Raw genomic sequence first — 16207 nt, 5'->3', positions numbered from 1 at the left:
GCATGAATGTAGGATGATTTTGGTATTTTATCTGATTCAAAACTACTAGTACAAACTAATAATACATGCTTTCATTAGTATCTTCTTATATTATATTATGAGTGAATGTTACTCCACTGGGTTTGATTAGCATGAATGAGTCAAAGGTAGGTAACTCAGGTCATTTAACTGTAAACAACAAATGACAAAATTGTAATAGTACTGGTTGTTTGAAATTCTTTATTTTTGTTGAATACAAAAAATACTTTTGTGACCAGATAAATATTTTACATACAGCATCAAATCAAAACTAACGCAGTCTGTTAAAGAAAGCACAACATCAATTCGCAACAGAGATTAACTGTTATTCTATTTCTGTTAATACTCAGACAAATCAGTTAGACAGTATATTATAAGGGAATTCTTACATTTACAAATAAAAACTTATTTTTGTTTAATAGTGGTTAGACAATGAAACTCAGAAGTCCAGTTCAACATTTGAGTGGAACTTGGCATAATGATTTTCAAACGTTGCTCAACTTCAGACACAATTTGCCACATGCTCATTGAACGCAGTCTAATGTTAGTCTCTAAATCCTAAAGTATCCACAGATGCCCTTTTATATCAGCATTATAACAATGTCGGCAGGTTGGCCAAGGCATTTTACTGTATGGCAAAGACCCCGATTAGATTGGCATAATGTTCTGATCCAGAGAGGACAAGGCTCAGGCTTCCACCCAGCCTGATCTTCAGCTGCTCGTAGGGCAGACTTTGGTAAGGCACTAGTACACAATGCAGACCGGACACTGGCGTGGACAGACCGAGGACATGAACCGCTGAAAGTTTAAGATATTGTATATAATATTGTGAAGAAAAAAATTTTCTTTAATCAGCGCATGTGGCTATTTCCTTCTAGTTTATTAGAAGAACTTTTTCATATATTGTGATGGAAGCTTCAATTTGCCGTCTTCAGTGCAAAAAATACAAACATACACAGAGCATAATGTATGCTCATTTAATTCAAGAGACCAAAGCCCAATATCATTGCACACATCTCATTTTCTAACCACCAACAGCACAGACTCCCATTATCATCTTCCTGGAATATTCAGTGTAATATTGCTATACACATAGACTTTAAAGTGAAAGGGCTTTACGAAGACATGGCAGTGGCTGGTGGAGAACACCTGTATGTGAGAGTGTTTGTGCACAGTACAGTGGGCACTTAAACAAAATCTGGCCAGTGTAAATGGTGGAGGAATTTAAAAAATGTATAACAAGAGACAAAAACATTATAGAAGATAATGTAAACATATTTTATATGACCTGATACAGCTCTGTGTATTTTGGGGGAAGATCTAATGGGATAACTTTGAATGATGTAAAGTACAAGCAGCAAGACATATTTGGTCACTTTTAGTTCAGATTCTCTGAATAACACATATTACACCTCTTTGCTTTATAAGAACTTGTAAAATTGATAGAATAAATATCTTTATGCCAAGTGTTGGCCAACGGTGTTGTTTTCTTAGTTTGACACTGATCCCAACTTTTCGGTGTTTGGCATCAAGCTGAACACGTTAGGTTAATCAGAATCCAAAAAATTAAAGATTTGTAGCTTGAATGGCAAATCTCAGGATTTTTAGTAAAAGAGAAGCGCCATTCAGCCCCAGACTACTCTGTTGGTTAGTAGCTTCGTTGATATGTGTTGAGATTATGGTGCATGCAACCCAGTGATAAAATGAGGCTTCCTGCCGTTTTCCTTAGGCATTTAAGGATTTTTTTTTCTCTAACATTTAATACAAGCTATAGACCGCTAGTTGAAGAACTATCACCAGTTCATTCCTATTTGCTTTAAACCTTCAAAAGTTACAGAACATTCAGTGATTATAGAGAAACTCTGCATTTGCAACATATTTGATTCATGATTGTAACAGTCAGTTATGCTCATGATGCACAAACACCCGCAAAGCAAAGATAAATTTACCATGGAACTTAATCCAACTGTCTCACATTGCTCATAATAACTTTCTTCATATTAAAGTCTGAATGTCAAAGACATTCACTTACAAATACATACATACACCACACACACACTCACACAAATACACTACAGAGCACAGGCACTTGTTTTTCTCACTAAACAGGCCTGTTTCAAGTGCTGTATAGTCACTGGATATGTAGGAGTAAAGCAACTGATAGCACATATCCCACTGACCAAAAGGTCTCTTCTGCACCACAGTACACATCCTGTCTCCTCAGCTACTCAGCCCTCATCCTCCCTCAGCTCGCTGGGCAGGAACTTATATTGCTGCTGTCGGATCTGAGCCAGCTTCTTCCGAGCTTCCTCCAGCTCACGCTCCTTCCTCAGCATCTCCTCCTGAGCCGCAATGATCTGAGAAGATTGAGAGCAGCTCACAAAAACTGTCCCTCCACAAGTCCTCATCAGCATTCCTAAGCTCAAAGGCAAACAGAACTCCAAAGAAACGAGAGAAAAGTGTTTAACTGTAGCATCTTAGACCTCTCTTCTTAGCCTTCTATTGGTGAGAGATTTATTTACAAAGCCAATTTCCAGCAAAAATCATTGTTTTATCTTGTAGAACGTGGCAGTTACTGATCTTAATTCTACGTTGGTGCTTTTTTTTAATTTACAGAATTAATGTCTTTAAACTAAAGTTACAAAATATGAAAAAATAATTAATCAAGGCAGTGTAGCCCAGGGATGTGCATACGTTATAAGGCAAAAATTCAGTTTCTGTCAATGGAGTCAGGCAGGTTTAAAGAGAGCAACGCAACGGATACTAGTAAAGCAGGTTTTAGAAAATCTGAATGAACTGTGAATGAAATCTAAAAATCTGGTAGCTCTAATATGAATATAGTTTCAGAGACTGTAAGCTGACAACTAATGTTTAAAATTCACTAGCTAACAGAGCACAGTCTGGAAGTGAAGCCCTCTTATTAACACTGTTTTTTTATTATTATAAAATTGCAGCTCATAGTGCAAAATTATAACATGACTTTCTCTTCTAGTGTTCTAATTTCTTTTTTTCTGCCAGGAATAAAATGTCTACTGATATTAAATCACAGTAATATTATATGTATAAGAACATAATACTGATATTTAACATACTTATTTCAATTCAGCATTTGAAATAGAAGTCACAGAATTATCATATTGTCACTGTATAAATTATTACCTGATGAAAAATGATGATTGTTAAAAAAAAAATTTTATCTGAAAAAACATACTAAGAATTTTATAGTGAAACTCAAGGAAAACTCTTTGGAGAATTATGTTTTTCCCGGGTACACAAAAATGTCTAAAGTGGTTAAAGAAATGGTGTCCCAGGTTCCCTGCAGAGTGACGGTGGCACTGGTAAGATGGAAAGTGACAAGCTGAATCCCAGCTGGGTTGCACCACTGAGATAGGAGCCCAATACAGATAAAAAAAAAAAGAAAAAACATTAAATCTCATCTGTCAGTATTTCTTTTTGTCAAAGATGAAAAGGAAGGAATTTCTATACAGTGACAGAATGTTTCTAAAAATCTTCAAGAGATGTGATATTTTGCAGCTGTAGATGTCTAACAAACCTGGTAAACAGCTTTGAAATGGATCTGATGGCTGTTTATCTGCAGGAGCTCATCACAATTTCAGAGAAACAACTGTGGCATTTCGACGTATCAGCAAGACACACAAACACTCCGTAACGTTCAGTGAAAAGGGCAAAATACACAGCGGGAAGAATTTCTATTCCAGGCATAACAAAGATTTTTCTGAGATGCTGTCTCACCTGTGCTATCCCTCCAACAAATTTAGTCTTCACCACGACACTGTCATCCTCAGTCTTATCAAACGCTGCTTTCTGAGCCGCTCTGACCAGGTTGTCTGAAGCTCGCTTCACAGCATTGCCAGCAGCCTTTAGAAAAATATTCACAATGTTAGTATGTACGGGATCTATTTTTTTCCATGGACAAATCGAAGCCCATGTTTCAGTGATACCTGTAGTCTCTTCATGGCTTCAGAATCATGTTCAGCCTTCACCTTGCAGGCCACCAGCAGCTGAGCTGTGGAGGCTGCAACCTGTTTGGCCGAAGAGATGAGCTTCTCCTCACTGGCATGGCCCTGCACTGAGGCGTTTGCTGCTTCACACAGGTTACTGGTGGCTGCCGCTACCATTCGTGCCTACAAAAAAACGTTTACATATGCTCTTAGGCTGGATTTATTCTTATTTTATAGCGTATTTACACTTTTTAAAATCAACTTACAGCTGATATAAGACCTTGGGACCACTGGCCATCATCAACTGCATTGGCTAGATTGGATCCCACCTGAGGCAGAGTTTAGAGGAAAAAATAAAACATTTAGCTGTTACTATTTTGTTGTTACATTATGTGCATGCATCTAAGTTTCTGAGAGTGCACAGACTGACCTTGCCTTGTGCCACCAGCTCTCTTTGAGCTGCAGATGCAGATTTTACAAGAGCGCTAGTAGCTGCAGCAATGGACTTTGCTGCTTCTAAAATCTGCTCCTCGAAATCCAGCGTCTCATCTGCCTGCTGGAGGAAAAGTCAAATGATAGTTTAGTGTCATAACAAAAGAAAAAATCTTTACTGACATTAATCTGCAATGCAAGGATAAAATGTAAAGGAAATACCAAACAATGTGTGTGTGTCAAGTGTGCAGCTTCTAAAATACAAAGTAGTAGTAAGTTTTAATTGAAGAATATAATCTAAGAGAAAGCTCCCAAAAAATGGTCAAAATTCTAGACAATCATGGAGGATGTATAGCCTTGATATACATAATTATCTATAATGTTTAATTTTATCTTTCACATGAAAATAAAACTGAAAATGATCCATTTTAAGTGACAGCAGAGCAGTTTGTAGATATAATGGTTTATTTCCCACACTTGAACTAAAGAGCAGTATGAGCGTCAGGGGGCATCAGTTCAGGGACATTTAACAAACGGCCATTTCTGCATCAGCAGTCGGCAGCATGTGATTGACCACAGACCTCCATAAACACATAAGGCACACGTGGCTGGAGACAGGGCGGGACACTGTAGGAATATGTTTGATATATAGTTGGACTGAATAACAACCTAATATATCAAACATATCAGACAGAGCCCTGCAGAGAAGGCTTCCGGGTCTACAATGGCTTGGGGGAGTGGGGGGCAAGGAAGCATGCTGGGAGTTAGAGAGCTTTTCCCCATTACAGGGTGGGAGGGATGAAGGAACAGAGAGGAGAGGGAATAAAGAGGAAGAAAAAGAATCCAGGGCTGTTGCAGAAAAAATAAATAAAGCTTGGACACCTGTTTGAATCTGTGGGTTGTTCTGCAAACCTTATGGCTGTTGAATTACAGCATATGCTGCTGTTTTAGCCTCATTTTCTGCTTTTCTGTCTCTGTTAAAGTAAACTGCATCAGTAAATGTCTACAGTTATCTAACATGTGGACCTTAAACTATAAAATAGTGTTACTTGAAACAGTAATCATATTCTCATAGTAAAAAATGTCTTTATTTATGGTCAAATGCTTTTTATTTTAACAGTACAATGTTCTGTAAGCAACAAATTGTTTGATCAAAGATTATACTAATTACTAAAAAGACAATGGTGTCCCTCCTTTTAAATGGTAAGGGTAACCTTCTATTAGATCACTAGGGGGAGCCACTGTCATCTAAAAAACATCAAGCCTTTCACCCACTAATCCCCTTTCATAAACACAAAAGTCCTCATAAATGCAGTCTGTGGCTGTGGAATTATAGTATGAGACAGAGCTTTATGTGGTCTTTATTAAAACTGGGGCAGCCTAAGTATATGAACTTTCATATCACACAGAGGGTTGAACTGACATTCACATTTACAGGAAGAAGTACAGAAAAGGGGGAAAGCACTTGAGGCACAAGACCATCTATCCAGTCTCCAGAGACAACAAAACAAACAACACAATCATGCAGAGCACACCACAAACACAACCCTGCATTGCAAACAGGACGACACAAAATTTGTTTTACTTTCCAAAAGCTGTCAAGAATATGTACCACCAATGTTTGTTCCCTGTGTAAATAAAGTTTTTATAGTTCTGCTGCTAGTGCGTTGCAGACAGAGGTAGAGTAAATAACTCTCTCAGGTCAGTTTAGAAATGAAGAACACTGGAATAAAACAAAGGAAATAAGTTCACTAAGACAGAGAGCCTCTCTTTCACAAAGGGTCACAACAGTTCATTGCACATTTGAGCGCAGTCCAACATAAGCTGGACGACCCAGCTGTGTAATTGTGTCTCCTGGCAGTGCGACTCAAAATAATGTGAAGGAGTATCTTTGAAGAAAGTTTTCTAAGTCAGCTCACTGGACCTGCTCTCTGAATCAACACGAGTTAACAGAAACATTCTCTCCTTTCATGATATCACGTTAGCAGCTCAGTTACTGAAAAGATGACGCTGTTTCAAAGTCAGTGTCACCTTTTCCTACCTACGCCTGACATCCTCTCCCGCCTGATTAATGGCAGAAAGCTGTGTGGGTTTGTGTGGGTGGGAAGGGTTGAGTGGGGCACTTTTTTACCTTGGGCTTGGCCCTGGGCTTGAGCTGCTCTAGTTTCTTGGCTGCAGCTTCAATGGATGCTGCGGCTCCGAGAAGCTCGGTCTCGGCGATCACAGTAGGGTCTTCAGGGTCCACACACTCTGATCCTGGAGACAAACAACATACACTGATTACCAGATGATTTATTTTTTTGTTTCTTTTGGAACAGACACACACAGTAACTAGCAGTAAAAACACTTATGCCACAATCAAATGCTCTTCACAGAGATGCTAAACATTACTCCAAAGATGTGTTTGCAGTATGACATACGTGCTTCAAATTAAGATAAACTTACGTTAAGTTTAAATGTACATTTGATGGATCATTGGGCTTCATTTACCAATATCTTCTTACCAATCTTCTTAAATTTGTTTTTAAGTTGTACTTAAGAATATTTTTATGAAAACCCTCAGTCAGATTCATGATTGTGTTGATAGACCAGAAAATTTGTTTGTATTTTTTCTTTTAGATTGGTGAATGCCAACCTCTCATATGTTGAATGGATGGGCCTGCTGGCCTGACTTTGCACAGGTAAATGTCACAAAAAATGGCCATAAAATGTCAAGGACTTATGGGCTGTGTGCAAACAGATACAGACAGCGGTAAGACAGACAGGACAAATAACAAACAGAATGCCAAAAGAATGAATGAAATCATAAAAATTATAATAAAGATGAGCATTGAAACCTCATTTTAAAGTGATAAAAAACACAGTGAGATTCAGATCATATAAAAGCAGTTTTATGTCCAAAGAGGTAATTAATTACTCCTGAACTTAGACAGTAGCCTGCAGTCTGGTGCCATGAACACGATAAGATGCACATCCTTATGGTGTCATGGCAAATAGGGGGGAGTACACCGTAGGATAAATTTTCATTACATACTGTAGAATACTGTACCTTCCACAGTTTGTAAAGCAAATTAACTCCTGCAGTGGCATCGTTTTTAGATGCGGCGTGCTAGTGGAGTGAGTGGTGCATCTAATGAAATGAAACTTTCAGGTATCAACCAGGTGACCAGGACGTAACCTTGACTTTCTCATTTCCTCAGACACCGTTGGAGTAAATATAATTATTAAAGACCACATTCAGCAGGTGGATCTGCGACTCACAGGCAACTAAGACATTTATGGAGTGATATTATTGTGGTTGAAGGAATGGATCTATTACAAGAAGATTGTCATGATTCCCATGGTCTGCATATAAGTTCGTAAGTAGGACTTAAGAACACATTTTTTCATTTTCATAGGTTTTTAAAGTCTCTATAAAATAGAGCTATTTGGGAACAGCTTGGTAAAGCAGATGGGATGATACTTTTATAGATTATGTTGATCACAGGGGAAATCAGTTGTGAACCCACACCCCCAAGCCATCTACTCTCTACCCCCCATCTGACTATAATGAAAGGTGATCTGGAGGAACAAAACACACCATATCCCACTTACCTCCATCTGAGGCAGCAAGAAAAGAGAAGAGGAGAGAGAAAGAAAGAGCGCATGGGACATTAGAGAGGTGAAGCTGATAGCCCCACTGTGTCTCAGGCTATACACTGAAATCTAATTCTCATCCAAACACAATCTATTACCCCCGTCAGATCCAGTACTGCAGTATCTAGAAGAAAACACTGTAGTGTGTTTGTGCCCTAATAATCCTACAGAGCTTCATCTGGAACACTTTGCATAGCAATCACTTTATGCTGCGATTTCAATATTCTAAAGTGATTTTTATGACCCATCTTTATTAGGGATGCAGACAGGTTTGGTGGCCAGACTCACTAGTGCTTTAATGCACGAAAGGATTAAGGCTACTTTACATAATCTCCAACATCTCCACAATCCTGTCATGTTTTTATTATTATTATGTTTTTTACATTTTATCAAATTAAGTTGTCTCATGGCAGGAATTCCCCTCTCTGTTTCAGGTTCAATTTACGCTGCAGTTTCAGCTCTGCCAGTTTAACACTGCTGAGCCTCCAGAAAACTGTCTCACAGTCATTTTGTAATTAAAAGCCACAGCCAAAACTATTTGGACAGTACAGAAGCTTCCATAAAATTTATGTATTTTTATACTCCGCACGCCCCCAATAAAACAGTTTTAAACACTCGGACAGCAACAAAACTTTCATATGTGTTACATGCTCCATAAAATTATGACTTCCCCCCAGAATGTTAGGAGTTAGTGGTAACTAAAAAAACCATCTAATCTAACCTTTTCTTATGTGTCTAGCATGAGAGTGTGTGTGTGGGTGTGGCATCACCTTTCATGGCCTCAGCTGTCTGGACAAGCTCTGTCACACATGCTGCCACAAGCTTTGAATGTACAGCCAGCTGCTGCTTCTGTTCTGGTGTGGGTCTCTGCAGCACCTGAAAACACGAGAACCCATCATACACAAGTACACACACACACACACACACACACACACACACACACACACACATACAAGAAGAAAAAAAGTCTAGTTAGATTACTCTACCAGGTCCCACGGATGCCAAAACTTATAAAAAGTTCACATGATCTTTTAAATCCTGAAGGCCTTTTTCAAATATGTTTTCAGTTTTCTGAAGTTCTTGGAACTAAATTTTATTAATGTTTTAACACTTTATAGGAATATTAGGGAGACTTTTAAATGCAATGATGTAATGCCACCCACTAGGACACTATGCTAGTCATAAGTTCATCTTTCAGTTATCCATATTCGATCATGCTGCAGTTAATATAATAACACTATGGTGAATGCAGAAAATCAGGTGTTTATTAGACATGATTAGTTTCTTGATTCACTTTGTAATAATAAAGATCATGGTCTGGTCATTCATAACAAGACAAATACACACATAGGTCTCCACAAAATGCCCAAAAGCTGACCCACAAGCACACACACATATAAATCACTTTCATCATATATTTATGAGCCATGTCCCAACTTCATTCCAACCTGCAGCACTTGCTCCAGAAGGTTTATGTATCCGGTAGTGCACTCAGAGCCATACTGCAGTGCCTTGCCTCTTAATTCCTCGCCCACTTCAGGGTGGTGTGCTGCTTGCTGTAAAGTTGAAAAGGACATTAAGACAGTTTAATAGTAAAAACTGAAATTTAACAACATTTTTTTTATCAAAATAAAACTCTTCTCTGTTAGGCCAAGAATAGCCTCTATCAATATACTGTGTGTCTTTACCACTATCTGCTTGTAAACAGAAAAAAACCATCATATTTACTACTTTACTACTACTAAAGTAGTAAAGTCCTAAACTACTACTACTTTAAGTACTTTGAATTGTCTTGTACATGGAATGTGCAATACAAATAAATTTGCCTTGCCTTGCCTACTAATTTACTACTCAGACTTTCTAGAAAATTCATTCCTTAAATTTACAAAACCTCATCTACAATCCTAAGCATCCATCTGGTTACATCCTGTTACAAGAGCTCTGCAGGTGGTGAAGGACATCCTGACTGATGCTTCCCTGCATGACTTTGAAAAGTGACTGAGTCACTACCTGCAGGAGCGGTCACAAAATAGACACGACTCCATATTATCTGCTCTCAGCAGGCTGGGCTCACATGTTCCCTGGCAGCCTGGTGTTGTTGGTGTGAAGCCTGTTTTGGCAGGGTGGAGTGGATTAACACCTTGCAGGTAGTCAGCATATCAGAGATGGCTTTGCGGCTCAGGTTGGCGGTGGAGATCACATCCTCTTGCTGAGCAGAGTTGCCTGCGGCTACTGCCTTGGCTGTTGCTATAGTGATGCCCTTTGTCATGCGGATGAATTCTTCTGGTGAAGTGGACTTGTCTGGGACGTCCTTGGAATGGAACATCTGATGTGAAGATAACCCACAAACACAGGTGGTTGATATCAGCATGGGAGAGGAAATGAAAAAGTGCAAATAATGTAATGTAAACAAGCAGGGTGGACACAAAGCCTATGAATATTGTAGGTAGAACTGTAATTAGATGGACTTTGTTGGGCTTGGGTTGGGCTGCAGGTCTTGGTAAAACCTCTTGTTAGGTTGAGGGTCCTCTGATAAGGATTAATAATATATATAAAAAACAAGATCTTTCTCACACTGGATGTGTGTGCAACACAGACTTTGATAAGAGCTGTGGGAAACCTACAGGGGCCGACAAACAAGAAGGAGGAACAGAGCTGGACATAATAAAGGGAAAAAGAACAAAAAGGTTCCCTGTTTTGTTCTGAATAATAGACACAGATATCCCTGACCCTTTTTGAGCCAGCTTTACAGAGAGGCTGTGTCTCATCATTTAGCTCCCAACAGAGCATAAAAAAGAGGCTTGGCTTGTCAGGTGTTCTTACTGTCAGCTCTTGTTTGATGCACTCAATTGTGGCCTCCAGTGCTCTCGTCCCACGAGTGGCTTCATCCTCCACAGCCTTCACTGTTTTTAGAAGAGACGTTACATTGGTCACCATGACCTGTGAAAAAGACAGCAAGAATGAGGCTTGCAGTCAAACCAGGAGGTGGAGCTCTCTCTCCCTGGAGGTGAAAGACTTTCTTAGACACAAATATTTTTTCTTTACTCATCATTGATTTATACACATTGAATAACAATGTTAGTGGTGCTTTCTCAAAGAAAATTCCAAAAATTCCATTAAGGAGCTGCTGCAGGAAAAGAAAACAAAATGTTTGTAATACATTTTATTTGCTGACTTAGAAAAAAAAAAAACTATTTAAATGACCCATGGTGGCTCATGGTCTGGTATCTGTGCTGCGTATGGGAAAGTGTGTGCATTCTTAGGTTTGGAATTTAAGAAACATGATCAGCAGGACTTTGGGAGTGTACCATTTGGAAGTCACCATATGTTAAAGGAACAGAAACAATCTGTCAACAAGAGCATGTCCATGGGTGGCCCTAATTCCATTTAGATGAGAAAACACAAAAAACCCTGTGCAACAGTTAGAGCTACATGTGGTAGTTAGTGTGATGGTTATGTAAATTAGAAATTTAATGAAGAAGTAAGGACAAAGTTTTATAAGGAAATCTCTTTGAACCTAATTAGAGGTACCTAAAGGTCTGCAACAAATTAAACACTTTGATCTTGGTACATTAAATTCAGTGACCACAGCTGCACCAAGGTTACATGCAAAAGCTCAAAATTTCGTGGTGGTCCTTAGAAGGACATAGAGTTAAATGACAACTGTTCCGTCACAGGCAACTGGGAACTGTTCAACATCTGTCGTCTGATCAGCAAAGTGTAATATAAAGCAAGGTAATGTCGTAGCAAGCTTGAAAAAACATACTGATCTCACAGTTGTGGTTATTCAAGATTTCTTTTTCTGGCTCATAATGTTCCCATAAAATGTTTGATGGTCATTTATGGCAAAAATACATCAATCCCATATCACCTACTTTAGTTATACGGCTCAAGTTGTAAGCTGTTCAGATTTTAATTACTGCTGAAAATAAAGCAAGAGAAGAAGGCTGATAGAACATTTCTGGAAGCTTGATCCATCTATTTTAGTGCTTACTGTTCTCTTTATGCAAGCTGTTTATTACCTCCGGCAAGGTGGAGGTCATGTATTTGGTGCTGCTGGTTTGGCTGTCCATTAGCAACAAAACTCAAAAAGTTATGGACGGATTTTGAGGAAATTTTCAGGAAATGTCAGAAATAGGATAAGGAACATGTGATTAGATTTTGGGGGTGATCTGGATAACCGTCTGGATCCAGAAATTCTGAATCTGCATTTGTTACTATAGGGAGATGGGGACAATTGTGTTATTACAGCTTCTAATGGTTTCTAACTAAAATATATGCCCACAGTCATTGGCACAAAATTACAATGAGTTCTATAACTTAAAAACTTGAAACATTTCTTTTTATTATGTTTGATACTTAAATGAGTAGGAATGAAAATCATGTTTCTGGCCAAATCAAAGTGAAATTAATTAAATATCAATACACTTCTTTATTTTCTCAATAAGCATTTTTAGACCAAACAGCAGCTTTATAAAATGGACTTGGTGGCAAATCAGGACCAAACATAAAAATATAAGTGGCCTAATCATTTACTTGTTTTGCATTTATAAAGAGTTTATGTTTCTGAGGCAGCGCAACACACACAAATTAGACTATCATAACTGCGTGGCTTACTTGTGTGGTAGGTTTGTGTATATTATGAGTCTCCTCAGCTGTGACTGACAGAATATATCTTCAGGAGAAGAAACAGTAAAGGGTTTTAGTGTGTTTGATGTAAATTATCATGATGATCTAACCAGGTAAAATCAGGCATATTATAATAAACTATACCTTTAATATTTAACTATGTAAAATTAAATTGAACTTTTCCATATTACTCTTCATATGTTGCAGATGGAAGGGGCTTTACATATACAGTAGCTTTAATTCTTACAAGTCTCTTGATCAAATTATAACTGACTCTGACTGAATTATATTTTGGTAAATGGCTAAAATAACAAAAGTATTCCTGACAAAAGTTTACAGTTAGAGATGTGGTGGCTCCTATGTGAAGTCCTATTTATCCTGTAAGGGGAAAAGTTTCTCATCGGCTACTTTTCTATATAACTGAGCTGAATTTTTATAGAACTGTTAGGTTGAGTTTTACCTCAAGCATGTCTTAATAGTCAAGGAAAATACAAAAACACAGCCCAACTGCAGTTTCAGCAATAACACTCCAGAAAATGTTGTTATAGACAGTTCTCAGTACAGCACACCAACCTTCTCTTTCCCACAGAAAAATGCAGGCACAATATATCTCAGTGACGGCTCAGTCCCACAGATATGACAGAAAAAGCAAAGACCTTACACACCCTGATAAGAACTGTTATATCTCTTTGGAAAAAAAAGCTTTGCAAAGTGTTACCAGATACATCAAACAAGACGTAATAATACAAAGAGAGCATTTATAGAATACGTATCTACAGTCTCAGTGAAGGATTTTCATGCAGAAATCAATATGCAGCTTTAACATCATGACAGTCGTTTGTTTTATCTGGCTGTTCCTTTACCTTAGCTGCACTCTTCAGCTGATACATGGATGGGTCATCAGGTGGTTTGCCGGCAGCACATTTGGTGGCACTGATGAGTTCGGCCAGAGCCTTGGCTACATCCCGCACTGCATTTATAAGAACCACCTGAGGAGATAGAGGTGGAATCAATATGGATCAGTGGTCAGAGTAAAGGCTTATCAGTTGTGCCTTAGAGAGAGGATTTAGCACTTATCACTAGTCATGATACTTTAGACTTAGTGGAGGGCAAAGATAGAGGCATGCACTTAGGGGAAAGAAGAGACACAAAGTGTATCTGATGAAAGTGGAGTTATAAAGAGAATGTGGCATGGGATGTATGAATGATATTCACCATAGCAAAATAGTTATATAATGATTAAAGAATCTTGGTTAGACTTTTCTTAAGTGTAAATGTACTCTGGATTCTTATCACCTGTGTTTCGGGGTCCTCTGAACCCATGCTGGTTGCACCCAGTTTGACCACTTCAGTGAGCTGAGTGATAGTTTTGGCCGAAGAGTGGGCGGCTTGAGCTAGTTTCTCCTGACTGGAAGCAGCTCCCGCAACCAGCAGCTTGGTGTCCTCCACCAGTGCCTTGGCTGTCTTCAAGATGCTTTCCCTGAGGGATGGGACACATTGTTTGACAATCTGCTCCACAGTCACTCTCAAGCCCAAGCAATATGAAATGAAGCTGCTTTTGCGTCTCTGCACAAAATGTTTATTTAGCGTAAACTTTCAATTTACATTTGCTATGTAAAAAGCCTGTTGGTACTTAGCTTTATTGGTAAACTTCCCTTGTCTTCAGAGGGTCATTAATATAAAAAATGAGCTATGTAGTATGGGAAGCACTTGAAAAACATGACAACATAAGCTTAAAAGGTATACATGGAAATTTTTATTACTATTGTCCCTTTTTAACATCTTAAACTTTTTCTTATTTAATGGATTTTAACTTGTCACCAGTGCGGCCATTGCACCTGTGATCAGCGAAAGACTCTTCGTTCTCAGGGCTCAGTGTTCCAGCGGAGGCGAACATGATGGTTGTGTCCAGGTCAGCGATGATTCCAGAGACAGCGCTGGCTGCTGTGATACAGGCCTGGGTGCCTTTGTTTCCTGCTTGCAGTGCTGACAGTACCAACGACACCTGGAACATGTGAAGCCTTGTGTTGGATATACACAAATCTCCCTGAAACGTGCTGTTTTCAGAGGTGTGAAGTGGTTTAATTTGTCCCGACATTCTATTGATAAAAAAGTGTCTTTACTATACAAGGGTTAGCATTTAGTTTAATAAACTAGATAATTATGATTGCACATATTTAGAGTGAAAGATCTGAAGATTTTGGATTTAAAAGAGGAAACAGGTACTACAGGAAGAGTGAATAGTGTAACTTAATGAACCACTCTGTGGCATCATCACAAGCAGCTTCCGTTAAAATGTCAGTTTATCCCTCATTAACAAATGGAAAACCCTGAGAGATGTATTTCAATAAGTGTCATATGTCAAACCACAAATTATTCCAGTTCTAAGTCAAAACACTCAAAAGCAAAAGAAACTCTGTCAGCAGCTACCAGGGTCACAGAAGAGAGTCACAGTATTATTATTAACTGCATTGTGGGAAGGTGAAAAGGCATAATTTCATGAGAAGTACTTCTTAAAATAAGATACATTAAAAATATTTTCATTCAACTCTACACAAGCTTCACCTTATAGCTAATCCTTAACGCTATAATGAGAGAAGAAAGCAGATAACATCATGACAAACGACTAGCAGCCAGGCTTCTATATACAAACCTCCACAATCAATCCCAAAAAGTAACATGACCAAGTTGAGGAATTATAATATCTGTATATCTGACTCTCCACAACTGTTTTGCTTGTTTTTATTACACTTGGAGTTTTCCCAGTGCTGCCTGCGGAAACTGAAAGCTTATGTGTCTGTCTGTGTGTGTCTGACTCATAAAATAATTGCAGTGAAGACAATGAAAGATGATGAGGAATATAGATCAGAGGAAGAGCTGAATGTAAAAGACATATCTGTTTTATTGAAATATTGAAAAGAACAAGTCGCACCTGAAATGATTTTTACTTATTTAAATTGCTTTAGAGACACAATAGTACTGAGCTAGCCTTGAATTACAGTATATTTTCATAAAGATGTCAATATTGACTTAGCTTTGCTCCCAGCTTTCAAACAACAAATGTCAAATATTACAGTAAAATAAACTTTATAAAGTCAACATAATACAAAAGAATTTCTATGTTTGCAGAAGTTGAAGTAACTCCACTATTTTCTTACCACATTGCTTACCTTCTCAGTGACTGCGCGGGCACACTCGATGAGCTCTCTTTTGGAAAAGCTGTCAGTAGGGCTGAGCTGCAGGGCTCCAGCCTTCTGGACCAGATAGATACAGCCATGGCCCAGTTCTTGCACTCGGGTCCTTATCTGGAAAGCAACCTGAAAGTATAAAGCGGCATCAGCTTCACTGTATTCATCTTCTTTTTTTAAACGCTATAATTCAAAATCACAACCATCTCCTATCATCTCCTAAACTGACACATCTCTTACCAGCAGTAGATAAAAAGGTGATTTTAACAACCCTCAGAGAGGAAACGCTGGTACTCCGCCTAGTTTCCAGACTGCAATTCATGGGTGGGTGGTACTTCATTA

At 38.5% G+C, this 16207-nt stretch overlaps 1 protein-coding gene across 1 annotated transcript in view; it reads right to left on the bottom strand.

The window, feature by feature from the left end:
* Positions 1-202: 202 nt before the first annotated feature.
* tln2b (talin 2b) overlaps positions 203-16207 on the bottom strand; it is a 49961-nt gene continuing 33956 nt past the window's right edge. The window contains exons 43-56 of the mRNA XM_041998193.1: positions 15848-15994; positions 14516-14682; positions 13974-14157; positions 13541-13666; positions 10872-10988; positions 10189-10374; positions 9497-9604; positions 8819-8924; positions 6544-6668; positions 4411-4536; positions 4247-4309; positions 3981-4163; positions 3772-3897; positions 203-2375 (exon numbers count right to left, since the gene is read on the bottom strand). Coding sequence (XP_041854127.1) covers positions 2247-2375; positions 3772-3897; positions 3981-4163; positions 4247-4309; positions 4411-4536; positions 6544-6668; positions 8819-8924; positions 9497-9604; positions 10189-10374; positions 10872-10988; positions 13541-13666; positions 13974-14157; positions 14516-14682; positions 15848-15994 — 1893 coding nt within the window. The 3' untranslated portion in view covers positions 203-2246. The remainder of the gene's footprint in view (positions 2376-3771; positions 3898-3980; positions 4164-4246; positions 4310-4410; positions 4537-6543; positions 6669-8818; positions 8925-9496; positions 9605-10188; positions 10375-10871; positions 10989-13540; positions 13667-13973; positions 14158-14515; positions 14683-15847; positions 15995-16207) is intronic.

Source organism: Melanotaenia boesemani, chromosome 10, assembly GCF_017639745.1.
Source record: "Melanotaenia boesemani isolate fMelBoe1 chromosome 10, fMelBoe1.pri, whole genome shotgun sequence".
Lineage (NCBI taxonomy): Eukaryota > Metazoa > Chordata > Actinopteri > Atheriniformes > Melanotaeniidae > Melanotaenia > Melanotaenia boesemani.
The sequence above is the reverse complement of the archived record's forward strand: the minus strand, read 5'-3'. Positions and strand labels throughout refer to the sequence as shown.